This window comes from Capsella rubella, unplaced genomic scaffold, assembly GCF_000375325.1.
Source record: "Capsella rubella cultivar Monte Gargano unplaced genomic scaffold, Caprub1_0 scaffold_1, whole genome shotgun sequence".
In the NCBI taxonomy this organism is placed as follows: Eukaryota; Viridiplantae; Streptophyta; class Magnoliopsida; order Brassicales; family Brassicaceae; genus Capsella; species Capsella rubella.
This window is the reverse complement of record NW_006238923.1, coordinates 5,618,716-5,644,542: the sequence shown is the minus strand read 5'-3', so window position 1 is coordinate 5,644,542 and position 25,827 is coordinate 5,618,716. Positions and strand designations below refer to the sequence as shown.

At 38.7% G+C, this 25,827-nt stretch overlaps 7 protein-coding genes across 13 annotated transcripts; 3 read left to right on the top strand and 4 right to left on the bottom strand.

Annotated features, from left to right (window-relative positions):
- The first annotated feature begins 217 nt into the window (after nt 1-217).
- Nucleotides 218-5,706, top strand: LOC17896793 (putative cyclin-B3-1). 4 transcript variants are annotated; one of them, XM_023789713.1, is made up of 24 exons: nt 218-328; nt 688-727; nt 831-891; nt 970-1,002; nt 1,132-1,186; nt 1,282-1,330; nt 1,414-1,510; nt 1,699-1,734; nt 1,933-1,987; nt 2,158-2,212; nt 2,297-2,366; nt 2,598-2,652; nt 2,804-2,849; nt 2,960-3,050; nt 3,288-3,342; nt 3,567-3,854; nt 3,940-4,062; nt 4,188-4,277; nt 4,374-4,535; nt 4,618-4,677; nt 4,772-4,870; nt 4,978-5,156; nt 5,238-5,416; nt 5,501-5,706. In XM_023789713.1, exons 1-23 carry the CDS (start codon nt 314-316, stop codon nt 5,371-5,373), a joined length of 1,950 nt encoding a protein of 649 aa, XP_023645481.1. In that variant the 5' UTR covers nt 218-313; the 3' UTR covers nt 5,374-5,416; nt 5,501-5,706. The 4 variants fall into 4 exon arrangements, with proteins under 4 accessions (XP_023645481.1, XP_006304829.1, XP_023645482.1 ...); XM_006304767.2 differs by having other exon boundaries at nt 1,279-1,330; nt 2,309-2,366; XM_023789714.1 differs by having other exon boundaries at nt 1,279-1,330; nt 3,573-3,854.
- On the bottom strand, nt 5,630-6,881 carry LOC17898397. Its single transcript, XM_006305456.2, has 2 exons — nt 6,428-6,881; nt 5,630-6,298 (listed from the first exon to the last, which is right to left on the bottom strand). Exons 1-2 carry the CDS (start codon nt 6,763-6,765, stop codon nt 5,812-5,814), a joined length of 825 nt encoding a protein of 274 aa, XP_006305518.1. The 5' UTR covers nt 6,766-6,881; the 3' UTR covers nt 5,630-5,811.
- Nucleotides 6,882-7,129: 248 nt separating this feature from the next.
- Nucleotides 7,130-9,551, bottom strand: LOC17898141 (metal tolerance protein 10). Its single transcript, XM_006307644.2, has 6 exons — nt 9,240-9,551; nt 8,611-8,723; nt 8,261-8,506; nt 8,012-8,092; nt 7,703-7,933; nt 7,130-7,595 (listed from the first exon to the last, which is right to left on the bottom strand). Exons 1-6 carry the CDS (start codon nt 9,433-9,435, stop codon nt 7,254-7,256), a joined length of 1,209 nt encoding a protein of 402 aa, XP_006307706.1. The 5' UTR covers nt 9,436-9,551; the 3' UTR covers nt 7,130-7,253.
- Nucleotides 9,552-10,569: 1,018 nt separating this feature from the next.
- LOC17900036 (glyceraldehyde-3-phosphate dehydrogenase GAPCP2, chloroplastic) lies at nt 10,570-13,953 on the bottom strand. Its single transcript, XM_006307541.2, has 14 exons — nt 13,724-13,953; nt 13,319-13,404; nt 13,165-13,232; nt 13,040-13,078; nt 12,824-12,924; nt 12,459-12,571; nt 12,224-12,323; nt 11,947-12,093; nt 11,783-11,843; nt 11,585-11,682; nt 11,361-11,503; nt 11,147-11,230; nt 10,975-11,064; nt 10,570-10,875 (listed from the first exon to the last, which is right to left on the bottom strand). The coding sequence occupies exons 1-14, from the start codon at nt 13,814-13,816 to the stop codon at nt 10,821-10,823; spliced, it is 1,278 nt and encodes a 425-aa protein (XP_006307603.1). The 5' UTR covers nt 13,817-13,953; the 3' UTR covers nt 10,570-10,820.
- A 365-nt stretch (nt 13,954-14,318) lies between these two features.
- Nucleotides 14,319-17,806, top strand: LOC17900149. 3 transcript variants are annotated; one of them, XM_023788625.1, is made up of 14 exons: nt 14,319-14,401; nt 14,565-14,641; nt 14,972-15,181; nt 15,365-15,415; nt 15,617-15,747; nt 15,833-15,949; nt 16,059-16,145; nt 16,370-16,431; nt 16,528-16,697; nt 16,807-16,860; nt 16,972-17,081; nt 17,174-17,287; nt 17,389-17,514; nt 17,604-17,806. In XM_023788625.1, the coding sequence occupies exons 3-14, from the start codon at nt 14,972-14,974 to the stop codon at nt 17,629-17,631; spliced, it is 1,260 nt and encodes a 419-aa protein (XP_023644393.1). In that variant the 5' UTR covers nt 14,319-14,401; nt 14,565-14,641; the 3' UTR covers nt 17,632-17,806. The 3 variants fall into 3 exon arrangements, with proteins under 3 accessions (XP_023644393.1, XP_023644392.1, XP_006307632.2); XM_023788624.1 differs by having other exon boundaries at nt 16,059-16,178; XM_006307570.2 differs by lacking the exon at nt 14,319-14,401 and having other exon boundaries at nt 14,430-14,641; nt 16,059-16,178.
- Nucleotides 17,807-17,990: 184 nt separating this feature from the next.
- Nucleotides 17,991-20,288, top strand: LOC17899130 (DEAD-box ATP-dependent RNA helicase 36). Its single transcript, XM_006306307.2, has 6 exons — nt 17,991-18,701; nt 18,796-19,118; nt 19,199-19,402; nt 19,494-19,575; nt 19,669-19,767; nt 19,963-20,288. The coding sequence occupies exons 1-6, from the start codon at nt 18,087-18,089 to the stop codon at nt 20,113-20,115; spliced, it is 1,476 nt and encodes a 491-aa protein (XP_006306369.1). The 5' UTR covers nt 17,991-18,086; the 3' UTR covers nt 20,116-20,288.
- LOC17899819 lies at nt 20,276-25,639 on the bottom strand. 2 transcript variants are annotated; one of them, XM_006303828.2, is made up of 9 exons: nt 25,363-25,639; nt 22,328-25,011; nt 22,174-22,254; nt 21,832-21,984; nt 21,540-21,703; nt 21,315-21,462; nt 21,120-21,242; nt 20,956-21,043; nt 20,276-20,642 (listed from the first exon to the last, which is right to left on the bottom strand). In XM_006303828.2, exons 2-9 carry the CDS (start codon nt 24,839-24,841, stop codon nt 20,443-20,445), a joined length of 3,471 nt encoding a protein of 1,156 aa, XP_006303890.1. In that variant the 5' UTR covers nt 24,842-25,011; nt 25,363-25,639; the 3' UTR covers nt 20,276-20,442. The 2 variants fall into 2 exon arrangements, with proteins under 2 accessions (XP_006303890.1, XP_023644390.1); XM_023788622.1 differs by having other exon boundaries at nt 25,510-25,639.
- Nucleotides 25,640-25,827: the final 188 nt, after the last annotated feature.

Below are 25,827 nucleotides of genomic sequence, written 5' to 3'. Positions count from 1 at the left end.
GATAAAAGTATAATAAAATTAAAACCTTAAGCAAATAGTAATGTCTTTTTTCTTTTTCTTTTTGTTTCGAATAATTAATAGATGGGCCTAATAGTTGGACTCAAAAGGGAATGGGTTAAACAAATTTAGCCCAAACAAAAACCGAAAATAAGTATGAACTGAAGGGCCAAAATCGTAAATTTCATAAGCTCAATTTCAAACACAAGAGAAGCGGCGTCGCTTACTTTCGGAATTTTGCAACGGTAGAACTACTCACTTGCGATTGAGAGTATCTGGGAAGAAGAAAGCAGAAGATCTGGAGATTTAAGGGAAAATGGCGTTCGCGAAGGTAAAGTCTCTTACCTCTCCAAGAATTTGATTTGAAAACCGAGTTAGGGTTTATTATCGTTCATCGCAGATGAGTTTGAGATCGAGGGCCTGTTGTTCCTGTTCTCGTACGGTTACCATTGAGACGGACCTCTTTATGTCGTAATTCCAAAGCGCGCTTAGGTTTCAGAATCTTTAATTTCTCGTATATAGAAGAGATTTTGCTTCTTTTTTATCAGTTTGGTAAAAGGCATGGAAGTTACAAGATTGTATTCTTGTGATTTTCCTCCCAGATTTGTTTTATTTTATTTTATTGATATGGTCTTACAAATCACAAAGTGACAAAACCCTTTGTTCTTATTTCACTTCACTATATTGCAGGCACCAAGACTAGGTAGAGATGATATACTTGGAAATCGAGGTAATGGGGACTGTTTTTATCTCTCTGTCTGTTACTTAGTGAATCTTATTAAGTCTTAAACAAAAATAACTCAGTTCTACAAAAATGTTTACATCTTAAACAGTAAGCACTAGGAGTTTCAAAATCTTCTCCGATAACCAAAAAACTGATCCAGCCGGTACAGTGTAAGTGCATCTCTTGCATTCATCTTTCAGAACTATGTGTATTTGTTCATCTCAATTAACTTGTTGCTATTTCTGCAGAGGTACTTCACAGAAGACTCGTATTCCTTTGAGGTTCGTGGTGTTTGTTTTACAATTTTTTTTTTCTGTTACTTACATCCACTAAATGATGAATTTGGCTTGATCATGGACTAGACTTTATGAATCTCAAGAAATTTAATCTTATGCTTTTACATTGTTTAGGAGAAAGTCAGTTACATTTATCAATGGAGCAATTTCCAACACAAACAATATGAAGGTTTATCCCTTTCCCTCTTTCTGAGCTTTTTCAAGTGTTGGATGTTGTGCAGTTAATTCACATGTAAATGCATTTTTGTGTTGATTGAAAAGAAGGGCATTTCGAGAATCACATGCAAGGGCAAAAGCAGTAATGAAAATTCTGGTAAGCTTATCGCAGAGAGTATTTTCATTACAATTTTGGGATGTGGTTTTCAAAGTTAACTCAAATTTGTGTCTCGTTTTCAGAGGAATATACAAAAGTCACAAGAAAAGCTTTAGCTGATTTAAGTAATCTTGGCGGGAATACTCAAAGGATTTCAAGGCTTAGTGGCAGTAGCACCATGTAAATTGCTTAACTCTAAGGGTTTCTCTTTGTGATTTCTCATGGAAAAGAGTGTGATAAATTTCCCATGGTTTTCATTCCGTAATCAAACTGATTTTATGTTTATAAAACATATTTTTTAGTTAGTTTTTATTGTATTGATTGCTGTTCTGTTCTAAAACTATTCTATTGAACATGCAACATTGCAGGAAATGGAAGGGTGTAAAATGTGGAAATTTGCAAAGGTATGTAGTAATCATTAGCTACTGCTAACATACCTACAGCTAACATACCTACAATAGCGTTACATCACTACATAGGATTAGTAGTTCATCTCAGTTGATGAGCTTTTACAGAACGAATATTCAGAGTTTGGTAGGATGAGCTATCTGATTTTTGACAATGAGTTGATGAGCTGAGCGAATTGATCTTTTCATGTGTAGGATTTCAGTTGGTTCAACCAGAGTTAATGATCTTTCAGTGAAAAAGTCTACCAAGGTATAGCAACCGTATTTGGGAAACTATATTGATGTTGTATTCTTGCAAATTACTATGAATAGATGCTGCTATGAGATGCATATGACTTGCAGCAACTATCACAAACGTTGTATCTTAAAGCATGAGATTCATTAGTTTAACCACATGATCGCTATTTCCTCATGATATAGGAGCCTGAGATTAAAAGAACAACCGAACTTGGAAACAATAACCCTCATAAGACTGGTGAGTTCCTTAATTTTACGTTTTTTTTTTCATGTCTATGGCTGTAGTTGATCTTACCATTTATCTAAGCTTTCGATGATTCAGTTCATATTTTAGGTCAGAAATTCATCAAAAGCAAAACCCTGAGCCTTGGATCAACGGCTGCTGGAACAAGGTACATTTGTGTTAATCTCATGCCTAATAGAATTATCCCCTTCCAGACTAGTTTAAAGATTTCTCCTAGAAGAAGAAACTACATATCTTGTTTCTTCCCTACATTACCTATCAATATGTCAAAGCTCTCATCAAGGGACCTGTTATTCATTCAGCATAGCGACAACATTAATTTGTTCTCATCAAGTGAACTGTTTTTTCATTCAGACATTGGATTTATTTGTTCTTGCAGAAAATCTTTACCAACTTTAAAGAGAACAAGCCTCGCAGAGAAGAGCTTAAAAAAGGTTATTATTAATCTACTTTGAAAAGTTTTTGTCTTAGAGTTAGCTGGTTCTACAAAACTCTTGAGGCTAATCATTTTGGATATTTTACTTAATTGTACATGTCTCTACTCAGTATCTTTAATTCTGATTTATTCTTGTTTTTTTGGCGCAGTACAACGTCTCAAGCTTAAATTCGAAACAAATGGGTCAAGGTCCAGGTAACATGGATTTCTCTTCTAAACTTCTTATGTGTGATGGAAATGTGTATGCTAAAGTTGTAACTTTGATTGGTTCCGCATATGATAAGAGTGAGGTTGCATTGTTTCAGCTAGTAAAGTCAGCAACAAAGGCATCCCGCAGCTGAGCAGTGCCAGAACCTATACTTGGAAAACTCGGACAAGTGTCGGTTCTATACCATCGTAAGTAAATATGCTTGTTTCTGATATTTTTATTAAAGAAGTGAAGTTTTTGTGTCTCTCTTGCGTATCACACATTGACACTTTCAACTATCAATCTGTCATTAACTAATTCCTTGGTTGCATTCTCATAATCAATGTACGACTTGCATCTTAGAGAACCAGATATTTTTTTCTTTATCATTTGTGCCCAGCAACCTGAGTAATAAGCTGCTAAGTTAATTTTCTTTGCATGCTCAGGGACCGCAACAGCCAGAAGATGAATAATGTCTGTACCGTAAGGAGATCTATCAAGGTATATACCTAGTTCCTTTCTTATCTTTGTATGCAAGTGGTTTATTTCCTTTAAAGCCACACTATTTGAAGCTGTCTCAAAAATATTTTGGCCTTGGCCATACTAAATCAGTCTTCTTTCACTTGCATTAGCTTGTTTCTGATCATTTTATCTGGCAATAGTTTACATTCATATTGAGGTTCTTTGTTTAGTAAATATGTGACAAGCTTTCTCACTTACCCAAGATTCAGACAACTGTAAAGACGTCGCTACAAAACCGTAGTTCTCTTAAGAAGCCCCCAGTTGGTAGAAGTAAATCAAGATCAATTTTATCAGTCCCTTCTTCTGATGAAGTTGCCTCAACACTATCACTTCCGGAAAAGGTTGACACAGAATGTCTTAAAGAAGATACTCAGGGAAAGAGTTCATCTAGTGAAAACAAAGACCCAACAACAAAAATGTTGGATGTTACAGCAAAGCCAAAATCAAGACGTAGAAAGTCTTTCACATCTCTACTAGTGACAGGATCAAAGGTTCATAATTCTATTTCTACTAGAAGTTGTGTTCCTTGTGACATTTTTTCCTCCAATATTACTAATTTGGTAACTTTCTTTGCAGTTTGATGAGAAAAATGGTGACAGTGCGCTGCAAGAAAAGCTTCCCAACATTGATGATGAATCCAATCCGCTGGAAGTTGCGGAATACGTGGATGACATATATCAGTTCTATTGGATTTCAGAGGTAATTCACTTCTTGTTCCACATACATACAACTTCGCCTTCCTTATATTCGGTTTTTCATTTTTTCTCATAGTTTTTGAATTGAATTTCAGCTTTCCAATAGTTTAACGTGAAATGTTATCTCAGGCATTAAATCCAGCTTTGGGATTCTACTTGACAGCTCATACAGAAGTTAGTCCAGTTACACGTGGAATTTTGATCAACTGGCTTATCGAAGTGAGTTCATTGGATTTTCTGTTTCAAGTTTCCCTACTTAAAGTTTTTCTTCTCCATGTAGAATCCTATATCTCAGTATTGCCTATTTGTTTGCAGGTTCATTTCAAATTTGATTTAATGCATGAGACTCTCTACCTAACAATGAACTTATTAGACCGTTACCTTTCCCAAGTTCCAATAGGGAAGAACGAGATGCAATTGATTGGTCTTACTGCACTCTTATTAGCATCTAAATACGAGGACTATTGGCATCCCAGGGTATGTGACATTTATCATGAAAGCTAAAACCTCTCTTCTTAATCTCCTATGGTTTCAAACTTAAAATTATGTGCATGTGCAGATCAACGACTTGATCAGCATCTCAGCAGAATCATACACCAGAGAACAAATCCTGGGAATGGTATTAGTGAATTCTGTTTATAATCAACTGCACTATATTTATTTTAACAATCTAGGGTCGTTTGCATATTATCTTCCTTTTGTTTTCTTTTCAGGAGAGGATTATGCTTAAAGAGTTAAAGTTCCGTTTGAATGCACCCACCCCTTACGTTTTCATGTTGAGGTTCCTAAAAGCTGCTCAATCAAATAAGAAGGTTCACACAAAACTTCCACTTGAATGCTATATAACCTATAAAATTAACCTGTCTGATTTGGTGGACACTGAATGGTGTTTATTTTTCCTTCCCTTTTTCTTTTTCAGCTTGAACAACTCGCCTTCTACCTTATAGAGCTGTGCTTGGTTGAATACGAAGCTTTGAAGTATAAGCCATCATTGCTGTGTGCATCAGCCATTTATGTTGCCCGATGCACTTTGCATATGACTCCAGTTTGGACCTCGCTCCTAAACAACCATACCCGCTACAATGTCTCTCAGATGAAGTTAGTAACCTTCTTTCTGATAACCCCTTCTGTAGATCTCTTAGAATAATTACATAATCTTACACAATTTTCTTATCACAGGGATTCTTCTGACATGATCTTAAGGTTTCACAAAGCTGCTAAAACAGGAAAACTGAGGGTCACCTATGAGAAGTACATGAATCCAAATCACAGTAACGTTGCAGTCTTGAAACCCTTGGATAAGCTCCCTCTTTAAGTTGAATTCTACAAAAGTCACGGCATGCCTCACCAGTCTAAAGGTATATGTTCATGTAGCTGAAATGTGTTTTCTATTCGCTTTCTCGGTTGAACTTATTTTGTTCATTCTTACTCGGAAATTGCAGGGAGATACAACATCTACATGGACTTTAGCCGGATATTAAGAAAACGCAGGCTAATGGTGATTCTTAATTGTCTTGATTAGGTGTGTTGTTTTTTCTGTGTGCTTAACCATACTGTTTCACATGATCATAAAGACAAAACTCCAATGTATTGATAATGTTGTATAAAGCTTGTGGAACAACATAACAATTCTAGGTTTTCCCAAGAATTAAGTCAACCAGATCTACTCATATATATAAAAACCTTTAATGTAAAAACTATATACACCTGAGAAGTGTGGCCATGAGTGGTCTATGTAGCAACTCTACTTCCACTATGAGCATGTGAGTAAACTGTCTGTGACAAACACATCCTCTGTCTCCAATGTACGTCTCACAGCTTGATAGAACTTAATCCATGAAGATGAATAAGAGTCCACAGGACCGAGAAAGAATGTAGGATTGGGGCTACTTGCAGGTGAAGCAGTCACCAAATCCAAAACCGAAGCTGCTGGTTTGAGCTGATGAGGGAAATTGAAGGCCAAGTTATCAACTTTATGCTCATAGATTTTGCCATTACGATCGAGTTTATACCGAGAAGTGCCTTGAAACTCTCCTTTAGCTTCCCATGGAACTCTAGGGACACCCTTGAGGTTCCACCTGATGAGAATCATGTTCTCTGATGGTTGCCATACCCTGAAGATCTCAAGTGAGATATCTCTGAACAATATCTTCCCATGAAATCTGAGTGCCCAGAAGATCAACTTGTAGTTCTCAATCCCAGTGAATGTGTTCATCGGATCCACAAGTGTTATATCATCCCTGTGAAGCAAAGAAAGATTCATAAACAGAGATCAAAGGAAGTTCCTTTTTGCAGAGAGATGATAAAAGATTTCTTTATTTCATCCACATATCATTCAAATATCAAATACCCAAATGAAGAGTTTTTACCTATAGATGTCGTAATTGAGGTCTTTAGTGAAGAGCAGAGGCAAATCTTCACGAAGTGTACGGACAGCGACACCAAGATTGATATAGAATTCATCTCTGTCGTGGTTGTTATGCTTATCTTGCGAGCTGTGTCTTGTCTTAACCTCGGCGTCTTTAAGTGGAGGAGATTGGATGCTCAAAAGAGAGAGCGTAGGGAAAGTATCTTCCTCAAATTCGTAGCTAATTGAAGACGACGACGGTGACGATAGAGATTGACTGAAAATGGGTTTAAGGTTTGGGGATTTTCCGGTTTGAAGATGGATTGAGGGAGATGATAGATTAGTAAGAAGAAACGCCATGGCTGCTTGCTTTTCTTTCGGGAGCTCGTCTTTTGTTTTTTCTTCTTTACATTTTCATGGCGAAGATTCTGAGCCAGAGAAAATTGCCTTGTGGAGAAGAGCAATGGAGCACGGAACTTTGTTGGAAGATAGATAAATCAAATCTCTTTTATTTTCTTTTCTTTTCTTTTGAGTGGTTTTGAATTAAAACTCATTATTTTATTATGATTTTATCTTTACTTTTGAGTTTAGGTGTTTTAAACAGAAGAAACGGAAATTAATCTTGTCAATTAGCTTCAAACATCGTGCAGTTCAACTACAAAAACCGGGATTGAGAACTGCACAACGTCCAAATACATCAAACTACACACATTTTACTCGGGTATTAGAGAAACAGCGTGCACTTCATTCATTCGATTACCATATATGTACATACAATAGAACGACACGAAGAGTACATAAACTAAGAAACTAAACACTTTTACAAGTACAAGAGTTTTACTTAAAATCTAATTACACTTGTGTTCAGGACGATGAGTGAACTCAAAGTCAATGTGGACGAAAGCTCGTTCCACTTCAGCGAGCTGCTCGAGCTTCTCCTGAAGAGTCTCTCCGATGTTGTGAGCCTCTTGTAGTCTCATGTCCTCTGGCAAAACAATGTCCACTTCCACGAAATAGTGTGTCCCAAAAGTGTAAGCCCTTACTGTGTCAATATGTTTGATTTGTTCGTGATGGTTCCATATCAAGAATGTCAGTTTCGTCAAGAAATCTGGCGGCGCAGAGCGTCCTATCAGTGAATGGACGTTCTCTAGTACGGTTCTTGCCCATGTTGCTATGGTGTACAAAGCAATCTGCCACCACAAAATGAGAAAGAAACATGTTTTTGTTACCCCCAGAGAACACTTATTGAATTTTTTGATTCCAAAGTTAGATTTTATTTGAGTAGTTGAATGCATACAAGTATAGCTCCAGAGGGATCAATCCACCAGTAGAATTTGACGGCCAAGACAGCTGTTGCTAAGCCGATTGAATTGGTGACCACGTCAAAGAGGTGATCCTGTGCGTAGGCCCTAACGATTTCGTTCTGAAATCCTCTGCAATAAAGCATGAGCAGAAACTTCACGATGGTCACAGAGACCATGATCCCGATCATCCATTTCTCTTCTGTGCTATTCATATGTATACCACTCTGTATACAAAATCGGAATTGGTTAAGTAGATCAAATAACCAATGAAAGCAGTGACTAGAAAAACATATGTAATATACCTTAGAAACTAGCTGCCTTCCTGACTCTAGTAAAACTTGCAGTCCAAGAGTTGCCATTACGGAAGCAAACACAATGATGCCCTATTAAACAAAGGGTGTACGTATACACTATCATTTCTATTTTCATGAGTCATTCACATCCAGAAACCCAAGTTTTGTGACCAGGTTTGGCCAGAATATTAGATATGTTTCTTGTGAGACAAGGAAGGAGTCAGAACAAAGCAAAACAAAACAAAATGAGAAGCATACCACAGGTTGCATCCGGCGCTTTCCGATTGGATAGTGAAACTGGTTTGGTTTCCTCATGGCATTAGCTGTAAACCAGAGAATAAAACCAGACAAGAGATCCAAGAGAGAGTCCAAAGTTGAAGCAATCACAGCCATGGATCTACTCTCCATAGAGGCATAAACTTTTGCCACAAAAAGAACTAAATTTGTTGCATTCGAGATGTGAACTGCCAGTCTCTCACTCTTCGCAAGCTTCTTCATCTCTTCCTGTAGAAACCAAAAAGATTGAGGATTCATTAAAAAAAAGGGTTATAGTAAGAAATCCCAAAGGGAAGTACCATAAGAAAAAAAGAGTAGATAAAGAGGCAGACCTCAGTCGGAGCAGCAGATGCAAAACCAGTTTCGTGGATAGTCTCCATCTCATTGAAACCCTCGAGAAGCCTCTCTTGCTTCTTGTAATATTCAGATACTCTACGTTCCTTTCCTGCATCATAAGACAGACAACAGATACAAAGTGTTCAGAAGAACCCTGTCTCGACATATAACAATTTGATTGCCGGGGTTTGAAATATATTTCTCCCAATCATATTATAACTTGTTAAACCTACGAGAGAATCTAATTCAGCATCCACATTTCCAAAGGATCGAAGAAGCTTAAGATTCCATCAAAAGCTTACTAACTTTGAATCAACAAACAAAAGATTAAAAAAAAGATTTAATATTCCACCGAATCAATCAATTAGACAAAGGAAATAAAAAAGAGTTATACACAAAAACTCTATATAGTTTTTTTTCCAAGCGATTTTAGTTAACTTCTAAATTGTATTTTCCGAGAAAGTGTCAACGAAATGACACGAACTAAACATATTGCATAATCGATTTTTTTTCTGATTCATAAAAGTGATTAAAGTTCCAATCACAACTCTTGTTCGACATTTGAATCATGTATGAAGGGATTGAGTGTAGATCACGGGAAAAACACAGGAAGAAGGATTCTTACTGGGAGTGCGGAAATAGCGAGAGAAGCGAGTACGAGCGTCGTGGTGGCGGGCGGTGGAGGAGGGTGAAGAAGGGAGTTGAAAAGCGTCGAGGCTGAGACGCCAAGACGATTCAAGAGGCGGTGAATCGTGGTCGCTTGGTAAAAGCTCGGCATTGTATTCGTCATCCGTACGGACTCTTTTATGCTCCGTCGCCATTAATTCTCCGATCGATTTCGAGAAAGGGGAAGTTTGCAAAGATAGAAAAAACAAAACAAATACTTATTAGTTGCTTGTATGAACAAGGGGGAGTTATATATAGGAGTTATAAAGCATATGACTCACACACCACTCTCTGTTTTGTTTGTGACATGCTAATATTTTTTATATATTATTAGAAAACAAAAATGTCAAAATAAATAACTTTTGCATTTACAGTGTTTTCAAAAATGTTTTTCTTCTAAAACTATGTAACACTAACACCAAAAAATGTAAGATATATCCCCCCCCCCCCCCCCCCCCATTAGTGTTTTACAAACATACTTTGATTAGAAATTTTGGGTTGGATTGGCATATGATTACAAATGATATTTTGCTGTTTAAGTAGATTTGTTAAAGACAATAAACCATTCCTTATAGGTAGACGAAATACGTTTGTCTTCTGTTTTATAAGAAAAAACTAAAGTAAGGTGGATATCTCCATACATATCATGTTGTTGTTGTTGAGTTGACGAAGTAAGTAGGTGGTCATTGCTCACTTAAGTGATGATGCAAAAAGGCGTGGTCCAATATAAACAACATGAAAGACGAAGGGACTCCCCAATTCTTCTTTTATGTTACGCCTCCCCTTCTTCATCTCTAAAAGGTTTTCTAGACGGCCACGTAAAATAATTCAATTATTTATTTTATAAAATCATTGATAAGGAATTGCGTAAATGAATGATTAATAACATTTGTTGCGATCAAAGTGGTTTCCCACGATCCCAAAAAGCTTCATGTCCCCCTCTATTCCTTTTTTTGTTAACACACACTTTTCTTCTTTTATGCCACCATTTTCTCCGAGTGGGGCTTTATTATGTAACGTCGTGTATTTTTAACAAATTCCTAAATAAACTTCTTTATTCCACTTATTTTCCGTAAATCACTTGAAGATTTTCAGATAATTTTGCCTTAGGAAGTGGATGTAATGTCACTATTTCATCATATATTATTTAGGTACAAGGTTAACCAATAAGCCCTGCCCGCTTACCTAATTCATATGTGTGTGCATCTTTGTGTAGTGTACTCACTGTCACAATTTCGAATATATCTTCATCTCCCTCGACAGTTGTCTTTTAACATAGAGATTAGTTATTGAAGCCAACCAACAAACATATAACTTCCAAACTTGGAGACCAATCTTTATACTGGATAACAAGGTACATCTTTCTCTCAACAGGGATTCCAACAATTTTTCTTAGTACAATATAAAAAAACCTTTCCCTTATTATTAAAATCGTATGGTTCAAATTTCAATAATTCGAACCCCAACAACAACCAAAACCAAGAAGCTAGGTACCATATAAGGAGGAGAATCTTTGGCTTCATAAAGAAAGCGGCATGGTTTAGCGGCTGGCTGCAACTAATGCCATATGCTCTATCAGGTCGAGGACTCGGTTGCTGTAACATTACAACACCCACATGTATATATTACTCTTCGGTTATAACATTCAAATGGCAATGTGATGATCAAGATATGCGAGAGACTAACTACTTTACCTGTAACCCCATTCATTGTCATACCAGGAGACAAGTTTCATGAAGGACTTGCTTAACCCAATCCCAGCATTTGCATCAAAGATACTTGACCTAATTTTGACGATGACCACAACATTTGAGAACCACAACTAGATTTCAAATGATCCGTTGCAAGATTTTAAGAGTGAAATACCTTGAATCTCCTACAAAATCGTTAGAAACAACATCTTCTTCTGTATACCCAAGAATGCCCCTAAGTGGTCCTTCTGATGCAAACCTGTTTAGAGATTTTAAATCAAATTAGGTATTACAAGTTCCATGTTTTGTTTGTTCAAACTTCTATGTTCTATTCATGTAAAGAGAGTAATACGGGAATTGGTTGAAAACAGAGTTTTTCTGAGGTATACTTTATGGCTGCCTTAACGTCTTCATAAGATGCATCCTTCTCAAGTCGACAAGTTAAATCCACAACAGAAACATTTGCTGTTGGGACACGGAAAGCCATTCCGGTTAGTTTTCCATTGAGTTCCGGAAGGACCTTACCTACAGCCTATTGAGACAAGTAAAATAGGCATGGCTTAAATATGATTCCTGATGTGACCTTCATACATAACCATATGATTTTGTGTACCTTTGCAGCGCCGGTTGAGCTAGGAATGATGTTTTGACTGGCGCCTCGGCCTCCTCTCCAGTCCTTCATTGATGGGCCGTCCACAGTTTTTTGAGTAGCTGATTTTTCAAAAGCAAACATGAACAAAACACATAATTTAGTTTCCTCAGGTCAATGATATACAACAGCATATAACAAGAGGGCACAAGAATAAAAGACCTGTGGTTGCGTGGACAGTTGTCATCAAGCCTTCAAGAATACCAAATTCTTCATGCACCACCTGCCATATACAAGTTCTTTAAGGCCAGGCAATTTTATTTGACCAAAATAAAGTTATTCATAACAAGTTATATACTGGACAAAGACAATGCAACATTACAAACCTTGGCAAGAGGTGCAAGACAATTGGTGGTACAGCTTGCATTGGACACTATATCCATGTTTGGTTGATATGTCTTCTCATTTACTCCAACAACAAACATGGGCGCGTCCGCTGAAGGGGCAGAAATAATGACTTTCTTGGCGCCACCCTGTACAGGCAATGAAATGTCAAGCAAACAGATGGCAATGTTACTGTTTAAATTAATATAAGGCCTGTAATCGATGTTAGCAGCAGTAAAACTAGTAGATCAACAAGTGTGTTCAGATGAAAATGCCAACCTTTAAATGTGCTGATGCTTGACCAACAGTGGTGAATACTCCTGAAGACTCAACAACATACTCAGCTCCAAGATCAGCCCACGGGATTTCAGCTGGGTCTCTGAGAAAGAACCAATAAGATGTCAGGCACTAAAAGGGAAAGCTTTTAACCCTATCAATAGGAAAAACATGGAAAACTGATTCATAATTTGTCCATGTCTAGACAGATATATTAGTCAACAGTTTGAGGCAATACCTCTTGCTGACAACTTTGACCTGTTTTCCATTGATCTCCAAAGTAGAATCATCAATTACATTGATGGTTCCTTTGTAATTTCCATGAGTAGAATCATACTTGAACATGTAAGCCTGCATAAGAGGGGAGAGAAGATTTGCAGTGAGTTTGATATACAAGTTTGTAGTACCCATGCCTTACGACTTCCTTAAACTATATCGAGTTCAGCAGGTGACAGTTACTACAAAAAAAAAAAACACTGAATGGGTAAGGAGCATAAGCAACAGTTATACAAACTTCCTTGCCAAAAGTACATTACAAACTAGTAAGAGCAAAACACACTGTAAGTTGCATCTACTGCTAAATAAGACAGTAATCATCCTTACCATGTACTTGGCATCTATGAATGGATCATTGACTGCTACAACCTCAATATCATCCCTAAAGGTTGCAATGCGGAGGACCAACCTTCCAATTCGACCAAAACCTGTCCGTACACAATAAATACAAGTATCGGTAAGAACAAAGGAGGTAGGGAACTAGAAGCAGATCAGGAGGAATAAAGGCAAAATGTATCCAACAATGGATAAAAAAGAAAATACCATTGATCCCGACCTTTGTCTTTCCGCTGCTCCTTGACCCTACACAAGTAAATCAAATCGAAGTTAGCTGTAAGAATGCAGCACCAAACACAGCAGGTAAAAATATCAATAAATTTTCTATTTACTTTGAACAGCAGGAGGTGATGCCGTAGCAGTGGCCTTGATGGGTTGTACGCTTCTAGCATTGCATTTGCTGTACATTTGAACATAAAAAGAAACTTATGAGAAGCAAAGAAAGCATCGTGTAACTTATATGTGGCACAGAGTTTGGCACTGAACTGCAAAGATGAAGATGACCCTGTTGAAAGGGCAGCACCAGAAAATCTGGACGAGGTCAGGTTGTGACTGAATCCAACTGACGTGACCTGCTCATTTGAGACAAAAAAATATAACCCCACTGCAACTCTCGAAACGTATAAAACCAAAATGCTGTCTATTATTGATTCGAGTTCAGATAACACAGGGCAAACGACTAGAGAAGATACCGATACCATAGAAATCTCCAAGTTTACTTCTCATTAAGAAATTGAAACCAGAACCATAGACAAGACATCACCGCCAACAATCCATAAAACTCTATGTGACAAGGAAATGCACAATTGAAGCAGATCGAAGCTAAACGTAAGCTAAAACATATCAAATGGAATCACAATCCGAGAGAGAAAAACGAAACACGTTTTATACCTGAGAATGTTCGTATGAAGACGATGGATAAAGCTCGAGACGAGGAGCGGCGGCGGAAGTAGCGGCAGATCTGAGTAGAAAAGAGAAGGCCATTGCTAAGCTACAAGAGATGTCGCTGCCAAAAAAAACCAAAACCCTTCCGCCTTTTGAGTGTAGCTGAAGAGTCAAAACCTATAAAAGAGACGTGAAGTTTCCAAGAAAATGTTCGTCGAGTTGCAATTGCACACTGTTAGTCTATTTTGAAGAATATTCTCATGTAAAATATATATTTGCTTATGACTCCGCAGCAGAGACGATGGCTACGTTCCAATGAGGCGCGCCTCATGGAAACTAGTTTGCCGATGAGAATGAAGGGACGAGATCTCACGGAGGAAAATTACAAAGCCACGAGTAGCTAGCGGATCGTCTCAAAAGGCCCATGATTTGGTGGGCCTACGGGTCATATTTGAACAACGTTGACGTATCTTTTGTCGTTTATTTAATGCCAAAGGGAAACCGACGTTAATGTTTGCCACGTCAGACTAAAACGACGTTAACCGTCAGTATGACAGGTGGCCGGTCCAGCTGGCTCTCCCTCTAAAAAAAGGGAGCTACTGTTGAAACGACGACGAGCTGAGCCAGCTCCGAATAGCCACGTGGCATTCCGATCGAAACAATCGTGCTGTTCTCCAATCTCCAGTACGTTCGTCTCTCACACACACTCCTCTTTCTCTCTCTCTCTGTGATTAAATTTGCTTGCCTGGCTCTCCCGTCAAAAATGGCGAACCGTCGCTTTCTCTGTATCTCTAGAATTCTCCATTGATTAATTTGAATCTTCCTCATCATCTTCTTCTTCTCACAGGATTTCGCCGAGAAACCTTGTTTCTCTGCTCCTATCATCAACGTCTTCTTCCTTAACGCTTACATGCCTTCGGCAAGGTCTCTCAATCTCATACACACGAAATTTCTCGTTGTATTACTACTTTGCAAGCATCCGTTTGTTGAGCAATGTGGACATGCTACTACCGAGTTTACCGATTGATTTTTTTTTTTTCTCTGAATGAGTTATCCTGGGGATCGGTTGATTCGTTTTCGCATTTCTTCCTTAAATTTGGCAAACATGTTAGTTGGGGATGTTGAAAACGATGTGTTCTCAATACGCTTCTGTGTCCTATTGAGATCGTTTATGTGGCTTAAGTTCTTCTCTTTCCATTAGCTAGTTGTGACAATTCTCGTTTTGTTTTTGTTTTTTTTGGTTCTTTCTGATAGATGCCGATGGAAAGGTCGTATAGCAATGCAAGAATGGCCAACAGTTTCACGTTCTGGAATGATTGTGTTGAGCCAGAGGATTTAGAAGAAATGTGGATGGATCCTGCCGTGAGTGCTGAATGGATTGATGTTGGAGAGACTAAAGGCCAGAAGGTTCACCTCTCAAGGGATCCTGATGGACAGCCTTATCTGACACAGACCGAGATGAAGGTAATCATATTCTAAAAATCCTTGTATTTTCCAAGGAATTACAGACATTTTCATTTGACTGTATAAAGGGCACAAGGTTCACCTCTCAAACAGTGTTTTCATTTAATTTCAATCAAATATTAATGCTGATTTAGCTAGACCTGTCTTTCTGCCTACTTATTGTTCAATCCATTACCCTTGCAGGCTGTTGCTGATATTATTGTCCGAAGGCATTTTGATTTGATATTGGATCCGGTATGCTTCATTTTCACCTATCATTAAGAGTTTCAAATTCGTTTGTTGGTCTGTAATAATGAATCAGAGCATATTTTCAAAGTGCACAGTTCTTTAAAAACCTAGTACTTTTGAGCTTGGTTTTAGCTACTCCTTAAGTTATTAAAATCATCTATTCCCCTTTCTGATCTGAAAGTTTTGCATCTCCCTCTCCCTCTGCAGGAAATGATATGCGCAATTGCTGAGCTTGAAAGTGACCGAAAGCCTCTCATTATGCGTTACAACAAAAAGACCAAAGAAACTGGCCTAGGAATTTTACAAGTTTTTGAAAAGACAGCAGCGTGGTTGGCTGGGTACACAATTATTTCTAGTTACTTTCCAAGAAGATCTTCAATTTATAAAATCTTATGTTCTGGTTTTGGTCAAACTATAATGCAGGGGCCAAGGCTATCAGGCATATAATGTGGATGACAATCCTGATCTTCTTCACAAGCCCTTTATAAATGTATATTTTGGAGCAGCTTACCTGAAATGGTTAACAGACTATCAGAATAAGTATGATATATTGTCCCTAAGTTGGCATTTCTAGCTTTACAATTTCAATGACAACAAGTTTACATTCCTCTTAAACTTACTTACATTCTTTAAATCATTCCATGTGCAGCCAGAGAAGTGAAGAGTTTGTTGTCAGAGCATATAATGGTGGGACCAAAAAAGCGACTCACAAGTCGACATTACCATATTGGAAACGGTACCTTTCAGTGAAAGAAAGTCTCCCTTCAAGGTTTTTGTTTCTGTTCTCTGATTGCTCTTTCTACCTTGTTTCTACTATCGTATTCCATGCATGGTTGCAAGGAAATTTTCTTGTGTTGTCGTGTGCTTTTCATGTTGTTCATACTTATAAAAAGGCAGTTGCTCCAAGAAGCTGAGAGAAGCGAAGCTGAAACAACAGTATATTTGGTAATTGTGTTGCAGAAAACATGTCGATGCTGGCCCTTCAAGCTTTCATCCCACGAATCCCGCTTCACCAGGCTCAAGTAATCTCTCCCTCTTTTTGTATCGTTCTGTGTCATATAACAATGTATCTCATTTAAGTTTGATATGAACTGGAATAATACCCTCTGGTTGAACAGACACCAATTTTACATACTGGGACTCTCGAGTTTCACCTGAAGATATGGAAGATATGTGGAATCATTCTGAAGTATGTAAAGAGTGGACAAAATCTAAAGAAGAAAAGGGAAAGGTTCGTTTTTCACAAGACGGTGAAAAGAGGCCTTACCTTTCTCGAGGGGAGCTAAAGGTAATGTCTATCTTTTCAGTGAGCAGTTGATATATACTTTTTGGAGAACAATAACCGACACTGTTCTCACCATATTGCCTTGAAAGTAATGCTATATTTTCTGTTTCAGGCTGTTGGAGAAATAATTGTTTCAAAGTACTTCAGCACGAAAGGAATTAGAGTTGTAAGTGTGCATATCTGTTGATTATCACTTGCTGAGGAAATTTTTATTGGGCATCTTTTTGGACGATCCACATGTTATTCTGATATATATGTTCCATTTGCACGGATACAGCCTCTTGTCTGTGCGGTTGCTGATACTGTGTGCATGCGGTTTGTGAACGGTACTAAGAAACATGTAGGAATACTCGGAGTGGACTACTCAACCGCTTCCTGGTTATATTCGTAAGTTTATGGCCAAACTACGTTTCTCTATAGTTACATTAAAAAATACACCAAATATTCAAATCCAACTGGGGAAATTGTTCTGAATAAAGGGAGCTAGGATACCGAGCATACAGAGTCGACTCAGCAGACGATCTAACCAAACCATTTGTGTCTATGTACTTCGGTGTAGCCTATCTGGTTTGGTTATCCGAATATGAAGGAAGGTACGCTTCCAACTCCTACTCTCTACTCATAATTCATGAGTTTTGCAAAAATATATCTTGGTCAAAACATATCAGCCTGATTCAGTTTATGTGATACGCAGTCAGAGAAGTAATCAATTCATTGTCCAAGCTTATATGAAAGGTCCTGACCACGTCGATCTTGAGGAATCATGTCCACTCTGGCTCAAGTTCGAGCAAGCACTGAGTTACTATGAAGAGTCCAAGAGGTATCACTGTTCATATTCGAAACTAATTTATTCTACTTTCTGATAGTAAACATCAAAATGTGATTTATGATGGTTCTTTTTCTCATCAGGGATTCAGGAAGCTGCATAATCCTATGAGATTCATTCACACACATATGATGAAAGATTTAAAGGAATTAGCTTTTGGTTTCGTGTGTTTTTGTATTTTAACATTTCCTTTATGCGGGTTCTGTTTTTTTATTTTCTGTAATTTCCATGTCCTTTTTGTTTGTACGATGAATGTTTAACCGCGTAGAAAAAATTATACAGATGACTTGTTCGGGTAGTAAACAATCTTCAAATAGGCAAAATTCTCTTACAAACAAAAATGAAACGGGTGTGTTATAGAAAATTTTCAGACCATCGGTCCGTTTAATTTTTTCCGGCTGTTCCGGTTTTAGATTTCGGTTCGGCTAAACCAGATTTGAACCCCTAGTTCACGCGTCGTATATATGTTCAGGACAATCTAAGAACGGCGGCTAACGTATTTTTCCGGCGATAACTTGGAATCAAGTTCTTCACTTTCTTTTGTGTCTTGTCCTGATTCAAAGAGAATGGAGGAACCTATGTCGGGGGAGGAAGGGGGAATCACCATCATGGCTAAATCCCGAAAAGCCCCCAAAACCGTAGTTCAAATTCAGTCTCAGAAACTTGATTCCGACAAGGATGCTCCTCAGTTTGAGAAATTTACAAATCCTAACCCTAGTTCCGACACCACATCCGTCGCTAATTTCGAAGGACTTGGATTAGCTGAGTGGGCTGTGGAAACGTGCAAGGAGCTTGGCATGCGTAAACCCACTCCAGTTCAGACTCACTGCGTGCCGAAGATATTGGCCGGACGGGACGTCTTAGGGCTTGCTCAGACTGGTAGTGGTAAAACGGCGGCGTTTGCTCTGCCGATACTTCACCGTTTCGCTGAAGATCCTTATGGAGTCTACGCTCTTGTGGTGACTCCGACTAGAGAGCTGGCTTTTCAGCTCGCTGAGCAGTTTAAGGCTTTAGGTTCGTGTCTGAATTTGCGTTGCTCTGTGATTGTGGGAGGAATGGATATGTTGACCCAAACGAGGAGCTTGGTTTCACGACCTCATATCGTCATTACTACTCCCGGGAGAATTAAGGTTTTGCTTGAAAACAATCCTGATATTCCTCCAGTCTTCTCTAGAACCAAGGTACTAAAGATCATTCACAAATGCTTAGCCATCAAATTAGCTTTTTTTCTTTTTCAAGTTGATTCTTAGCTTGACTTAGTGTTTGTTTGATTAGTTCTTAGTGCTGGATGAGGCGGATAGAGTTCTTGATGTTGGTTTCCAAGACGAGTTGCGGACAATCTTTCAGTGTCTGCCTAAAACTAGACAAACATTGTTGTTCTCTGCTACGATGACTAGTAACTTACAGACGTTGCTCGAACATTCTTCAAACAAAGCTTATTTCTATGAAGCCTATGAAGGGTTAAAGACTGTTGACACTCTTACGCAGCAGTACATTTACGAAGACAAAGATGCAAAAGAACTATATCTTGTGCACATCCTATCTCAAATGGAAGACAAAGGCATTCGATCAGCTATGATTTTTGTCTCCACATGCAGGTCTCATATTCATAGCTATATAAATATCCAGCGGGTGATTCCATTTGCAGTTACTGATTAGATATTGTTTAATGTTTTAGAACATGTCAAAGGTTAAGTCTTATGCTTGAAGAGCTTGAAGTGGAAAATGCAGCTATGCATTCTCTGAATTCTCAGTCAATGCGACTATCTGCATTAAGTAAATTCAAGTCTGGGAAAGTACCTATATTGCTTGCAACTGATGTTGCTAGCCGTGGATTGGACATTCCTACTGTTGACCTTGTCATCAATTATGACATTCCGAGGTACCTTTTGGTGATGACTTGTTGTTTCTTTAATTCACTGTGCTTTTCAAGTTCAACTGTTATTTTAATTCTACATTTGGCCCACGTTCAGATATCCAAGGGATTATGTTCATCGTGTTGGACGTACAGCTAGAGCTGGTAGAGGAGGTCTGGCTGTAAGCATTGTCACTGAGGTACAGTAGTAAATCATAGAATTACATAGAACGTAAGTGTTGTTGTTCATGGTTGGGCTTACAACCTAACCCTTCTTACATATCCTTTTGCAGACCGATGTGGACCTTATCCTTGAAATAGAAGCGGAAGTTGGAAAGAAGATGGAACAGTACAGCCATAAAAAAATCACTGACAGTTTAGAAGTCACCAAGGTAAGATTCGCTGTGTAATACATCAAAATTCTCCTTTTTATCTTAGGCTCAGTCTGATCAAATACTGAGTTATACCAGCTGCCTTGCGATTATGTCTAGGTTCTAGTTCATCTGAGTATATAAGAAAAGTGAGATCAGTTAGTTGATGCGAGTTATATCTTTTACTGATCCTAACTTGTAAAACTGAATCTGCAGGTGTCAAAAGCCAAAAGGGTGGCAATGATGAAGATGCTAGATGATGGATTCGAAGACAAGGTTAAAGACCGGAGGAAACTGAAACGTAAAACACTTACGGATAAAGGCTTGTTTAAGAAGCGGAGCAAAAGGCCAAAATCAACAGAAAATTGATGAATAAAATGATCTTCAAATTTTGTTCTCTTAGCTGCATTTTGAACAGAAAATCTCTGACAATCCGTGTTTAACAATATGTTTACTTCACATTTACCAAATTTATTTGTCTTGAATCTTGGTTGTTCACATTTTGTAAGAAACGTTCTGACATCTATCATATTTCTTTCCCCCACTTTGGCGAGAAAAAAAAACAAATTTATTATTTATTTTGTTCTGGTTTTGGTAAAAAAAAGGGAAAGGAGAAAAGGGTCAACAAATATCTCCCTCCTGACCCCAAAACACTTGGAAAGAGTAAAGAGAAACCTATAAAATATCGACTCTGTTTCACTTTGAAGCCTTGTGAGCTGGTGGTTTGGATTGGTTCGAAGTAGCTGCAGTTGACATAACACGTAAACGACCTGCAACCTCTGTGAAGGATGGACGTGCTGTTGGGTTAGGCGCCCAACACTCCTCCATTAATATTCGCCAGTCCGAGTCACAATAGCTCGGTATGGTCGGCCTCAGTGTGTTGTTCACTATCCCACCTGCATTCAACCCGTAAATTTATGAGCAAGAAGACCTAGTCGTGTCCGATCCGATGTTACCATTTCCAGGCCAAAAACCTGTCCAGAAGAAACCAGAACCGAAACCGAGATGGAGAAGAAAATAGGCTGACTATAACCCTCATCTTTTAAGAAAATTCTTCAAAGTAAAAACTCAAACCCAACCCAACCATACTCGACTCAAAAGCCGAATGGTATTCAGTTTCAACAGTTCATACTTCATACACCAAAAAATCCGAACTGAACAGGATCGGGCAGGAAAAAATCAAAGCTTGTGGGTTTGTTAAACACGCACCTATTATAGCACCGTAGTGCATATTAGCATATGGTTCCTCTCCGGTTAGAATCTCCCACAATACTATACCAAAAGAGAAGACATCGACCTGCAGGGAAACCAGTAATAACTCAGATTTGGTTTTGTTCCCATTCTTTATATTCACTATGAAATATTTTTTTTACCTTCTCTGAAACTTTGCTGCTGCTACCATTGAGAAGCTCTGGTGCCATCCATGGTAGGGTTCCGCGTACACCACCGGATACCAATGTATTTCTTTTAATTTTCGACAAACCGAAATCACCAACCTTGAGGAAGAACAATCGTGTGAAGAGTATGAATTAATTTTGTTCATCGACATCATATGAACAAATTTTTACCTTGCAGATTGGGCGAGAAGGATCTTTGAGGTTCACAAGTAAATTGTCACATTTCAAATCAAAGTGAACAATGTTTTTAGCGTGCAAATATTCCATTCCAAAGGCAGCATCCATGGCGATGATTAGTCTCTTACGGCGATCCAGGTGTCTAACAATATAAAAGTGAAAAGCAAATAATCTTTAACTGTTCACCGAATACGAAATCGCAGAAAGAGAGATTTGTACCTATCTTTCCTGAGTAGAACATGTCTCAGAGAACCATCAACCATGTACTCTGTTACAGTAGCCAATGTTGCGCCAGGTCCATCTTTTACAACACCATAAAATGCAACGACATTTGGATGATGAAGCTTTGAAAGAATTTCAGCTTCTCCCCAGAATTCACCAGTCTAGCAAACAAAAGTTATTCAGAAGTGTCTCATAATGAGCAGTCTAGAGGTGCTATGCATCCGTGCTGCTTTAACATATGTCAAATGCCCAAAGGAAATTTTCGAAAAGAAAATGCAGAAATACATACTAATCTTTCTTGCTCAGATGATCGGCCAGCAAAGCAGCTCTTCTTTATCCTTTTGATGGCAACATCTGATCCTCTCCATTTCCCATGATACACTGTACCGAATGTGCCAGAACCAAGCTCCTTTAGCTCCTCGAGATCGTCGTTCATAATGATCTAGTAACATAAGAATAGATGAATCACAGGCGGAGACTAGAAGCAGAATTTTTCTTTTATGACAAACACGGGTTAATACTATGTTTGATTCTTCAAACAATGTGAAATATTTTAGAGAAATTACTATCCTTTTCTAATGTAGACAAGTAAAAACTTCTATCAGGTGTAAGAATTTATAGACCATCATACCTGCAAGCCACTCGTGTCGTAATCTGCCAGAGACGAGCCAGCGGGGGGAAGTCCAGCGTTCCTTGTTTCTGTCTTTTCATCCTACCAAGCATTGAACTCATTAGTATACTCATCGTTTTGAAATCGTGAAATCAAATCTACCAGAAACTTATACCTCATGTTCACAGTCCGACGTCCTTAAATTCTCAACCATAGCACCAAACTCCTCACTCTCTGTGACCTTCATCTGAGGATCCACACGGGTTTCTGTTGAAATTCCGTCTCTAATCAACGGAGCAACATTATGCAATCTGGCAATCTCTCCACCATCTTCCATGTCAGATGGAAAGCCAGGGGTCCGGTCAATATAAGCAACATCCCTATCGCTAAATTGTTCCTCAGCCAGGTTCCGAAAATAAGACCAATTTTTAGGATCATGATTTTCTACATTTAAGCTAACACCAGCGCCATCATGCTGATAAGTATTGGCACCTGGCGGCACATCATCAGAGAGTGCCTTCGCGAATATTTCAGAAAGGAAGTCCTGAGGGAACCGGTCATTGATATCAATAAGAACACCTGAAGAAGTTTGTTTTTCAGGGATATCATGACTCATTTCAGTGTCTTCATGGCTCAAGTTACGAGCTTCAGTCTCAATACCTCCACCATTGACCGTTCTTTTGTCCAAGGTTTCATTTGATGCCCCTACTTTTCCAGAAATGTTTTCCGCATCATTAACAATATGGGAATCTTCATGTGATTTACCCGCTGCTTCTTTTGCTGGTTCTTGCTGTCCAGTGGTAGCTTGTGAGTGAGACATTAAAAACTGAGAACCAAGTGAGTCATCAGACTTTGACAAGCGGTTTAACATTTCTAACTGTTCGCGAGGTATCCTCTCCGAACGGTATACCCTCCGGGCAGGCTGTAATGGTTCTGGATAATCAAGATCAATTAGATTCGACTCAGAGTCGGTGTGAACAAGACCACAGGTACCACTTGATGTTGAAAGCTGATCATCTTCACCGGATACAGGAACCTGTTCAGTAGTAACAGCATCACGGTAGGTAGAAGGCTTCACAGGAATGTTCTGCCGTGTGTCTCTTCTTGGGGGCAGCATATGTGCAGCATCCTGGCTAGGTAAAGTTGTTGCAACTGATGCTTCCCTATTCTTAACCTCAGTTTCATCCGCTTGGGGAGGATTCTGGTGATTATTTGCCAGAATTTGACGATTTTCAGGCTCCACATAATCACGACCTTTCGTCTCAGGTTTTATGTTTGGCTCCTCTACCTGAACTGGTGCGTTTTGCTGTGTGATGCCAGGGTGAGGGTATGCCTGCCCTTGGAAAGGCATGGGAATAGAGTAGTTAGAAGAATTGTGATCATGATGCTGCATTGGAAATTGCTCTCTTTCTCCGTAATATTGTGGGTGTATTCCATAAGAGCTGGAGGAGATCGATTGTGGATACTGAAGAGTGGAATTTGGTGGGATAGATTGAGGATACTGAATAGACGAACTTGGTGGAATGGACTGGGCATACTGAAGAGTAGCATTTGGTGGAACCGCTTGCTGAAACTGAAATGCAGCATTGTGTGGAATAGATTGAGGATACTTAGGAAAGGAGCTTGGTGGAGCAGACTCGGAATACTGTATAGAGGATTGTTGCAAATCTACCCCTGTTAACTGCGAAGGGCCAATACCATTGATTCCCTCGGTGTTCCTGACATCCAGCTCAGCTAAATTGTTTACAGAAGAGCCAGCCAATCCATTAACGGATGAGTTGCTTCTTGATCCAAGGTCCATGTCATTTACAGCTACAACATACTGAAACTCAGAGTCAACGTCATTTTTGTTAACCCCTAAAAGAGCACCATCCAAATCACTTACAGAGAAGAGAAACATTCTAAGCTTTTGCGAACCCCCACGATTTTCCATCTCATTATACTCCTCCATCATATTCAGTAGATCTTCGTCACATGATACAGACACCAAGGCATCAAGATCTTCACCAGGAAGTTGATACTTCACAACATGAGTCCGGTAGTAGATTTCAAGAACCTTTTGCCTAAGCTCCTGCCAAGATATGTCCTTTCTTATGGAAATAATGTGTGTCTCACCTCCAACATATCTAAGTTTTGAATCACCTGGACGTGGAAGTATTGTCCCACCAAAGCTACAAAGGACTTTAACCTTTGCAGTTAAACTACCTGAGGCAGAAGAAGATGCATATCCATGAAAATTTCCTAAACTTCTATCTTGACATAATGAAGCTTCTGGTGCTGAATGGATATGTCCAAGTTTATTTCCAAACTCGTGAACCGAGGGGTTTGGTCTCTCATACTGCCTCATGCCATTTCCCACCATGCTCATATTTGAAACATCTGACCCAAATTCAGACCCTGCGTGCCCGTTATAACCTGCGGTATAACTCATATCTCCAGGGGAATTGGGATTCGTAGACCTTTGAGAAATCACCCGATCACGCAGAAACTCAAGAGAAAATTCCTCCCCTGTTTGTAAGGAGTAATGAAGCCCCGGCTTAACATCTGCAGCAGTCGTATAGGGAGGTCGGACATTTGCATTTATGATACCCGTTTGATCAGGCATATATCCTTGAGGGACAGAGTCATTAACATAACCAGGTTCCATGGCGTGTTGCTGGAACGGATGTTGTGGTCTGTTTCTATCCATCACGACAACAACAACAGTCCTCCAAATTATTCTGATTGACAACACATGTAACAAGAATCTGACATACAGGAACTAGAAAGAATCACTGCTAACAAACTATAAAGATGCCAAATTGCTTCAGAGATTGAAGGCGGATGCCGCTACAAAGCTCCCCTGCCCGAATATTTAAGCTGAAATAAAGACAATGGAAAGAAAGAAATAAGCTTTTAACAGAAATGAATCCTCCAGAGACTAATCAAGTCCTTCATACTATAAGATTAACTCAAAAGTTCTTCAGATATTAGAGATTAAAGATGAATAATCCGACCAGAAAACTCCAAAAACATGCTTTTTCTTTCGAAAATGGAAACTTTTTCCATGGCAACGTAAGATCAATGAATCCAAAACCTCAAAAGAAAAATTTAAGAAAAAGAAAAACAAAACCCTAGCTCGATTTGAAAGATTTCGGCCATATCACATCGCTAAAATCAGCTCCAGTCAAAAATGCCAAGAGAATCAAAACTGAAAGAAAGAACAAATACCACCAATGATAGAAATGTGGAGCTTGAAGCGGTGCGTGCGGTGAGAACAAAAACAAATTCAACAAGGATTGTGAGAGCTAGCAACAACAATAAATTTTAAATAAAAAAACATCTTCTCTTTGTTCAAATCTCATCCAAAACCCTAACCTCTTTTTCTCTTTTGGTGTGTGTGTGTCTTCTTCTTCTCTCACTTTCTCTCTAGGTTTCCTCGTTTCTTACTCAAAAATGGTAAATCCTGTTTCTATTAACAAAAAAAAAAAAAAAAACAAATTGGTCATAAGGAGTTTTTTTTTTTTTTTTTTTTTTGGTTGTAATGTAATGGAAATACACACAAAGGGTTCGTGTCCGTGTGACTCGGTATGCTTAAAAAACAAAAGAAACGAGAACCGTACATCGTTGTGATGTTGAGGGAAACAGACGGCTGAGATGAAAGGATAAAGAATGAGTAAGTGAGAAGTATGGAAT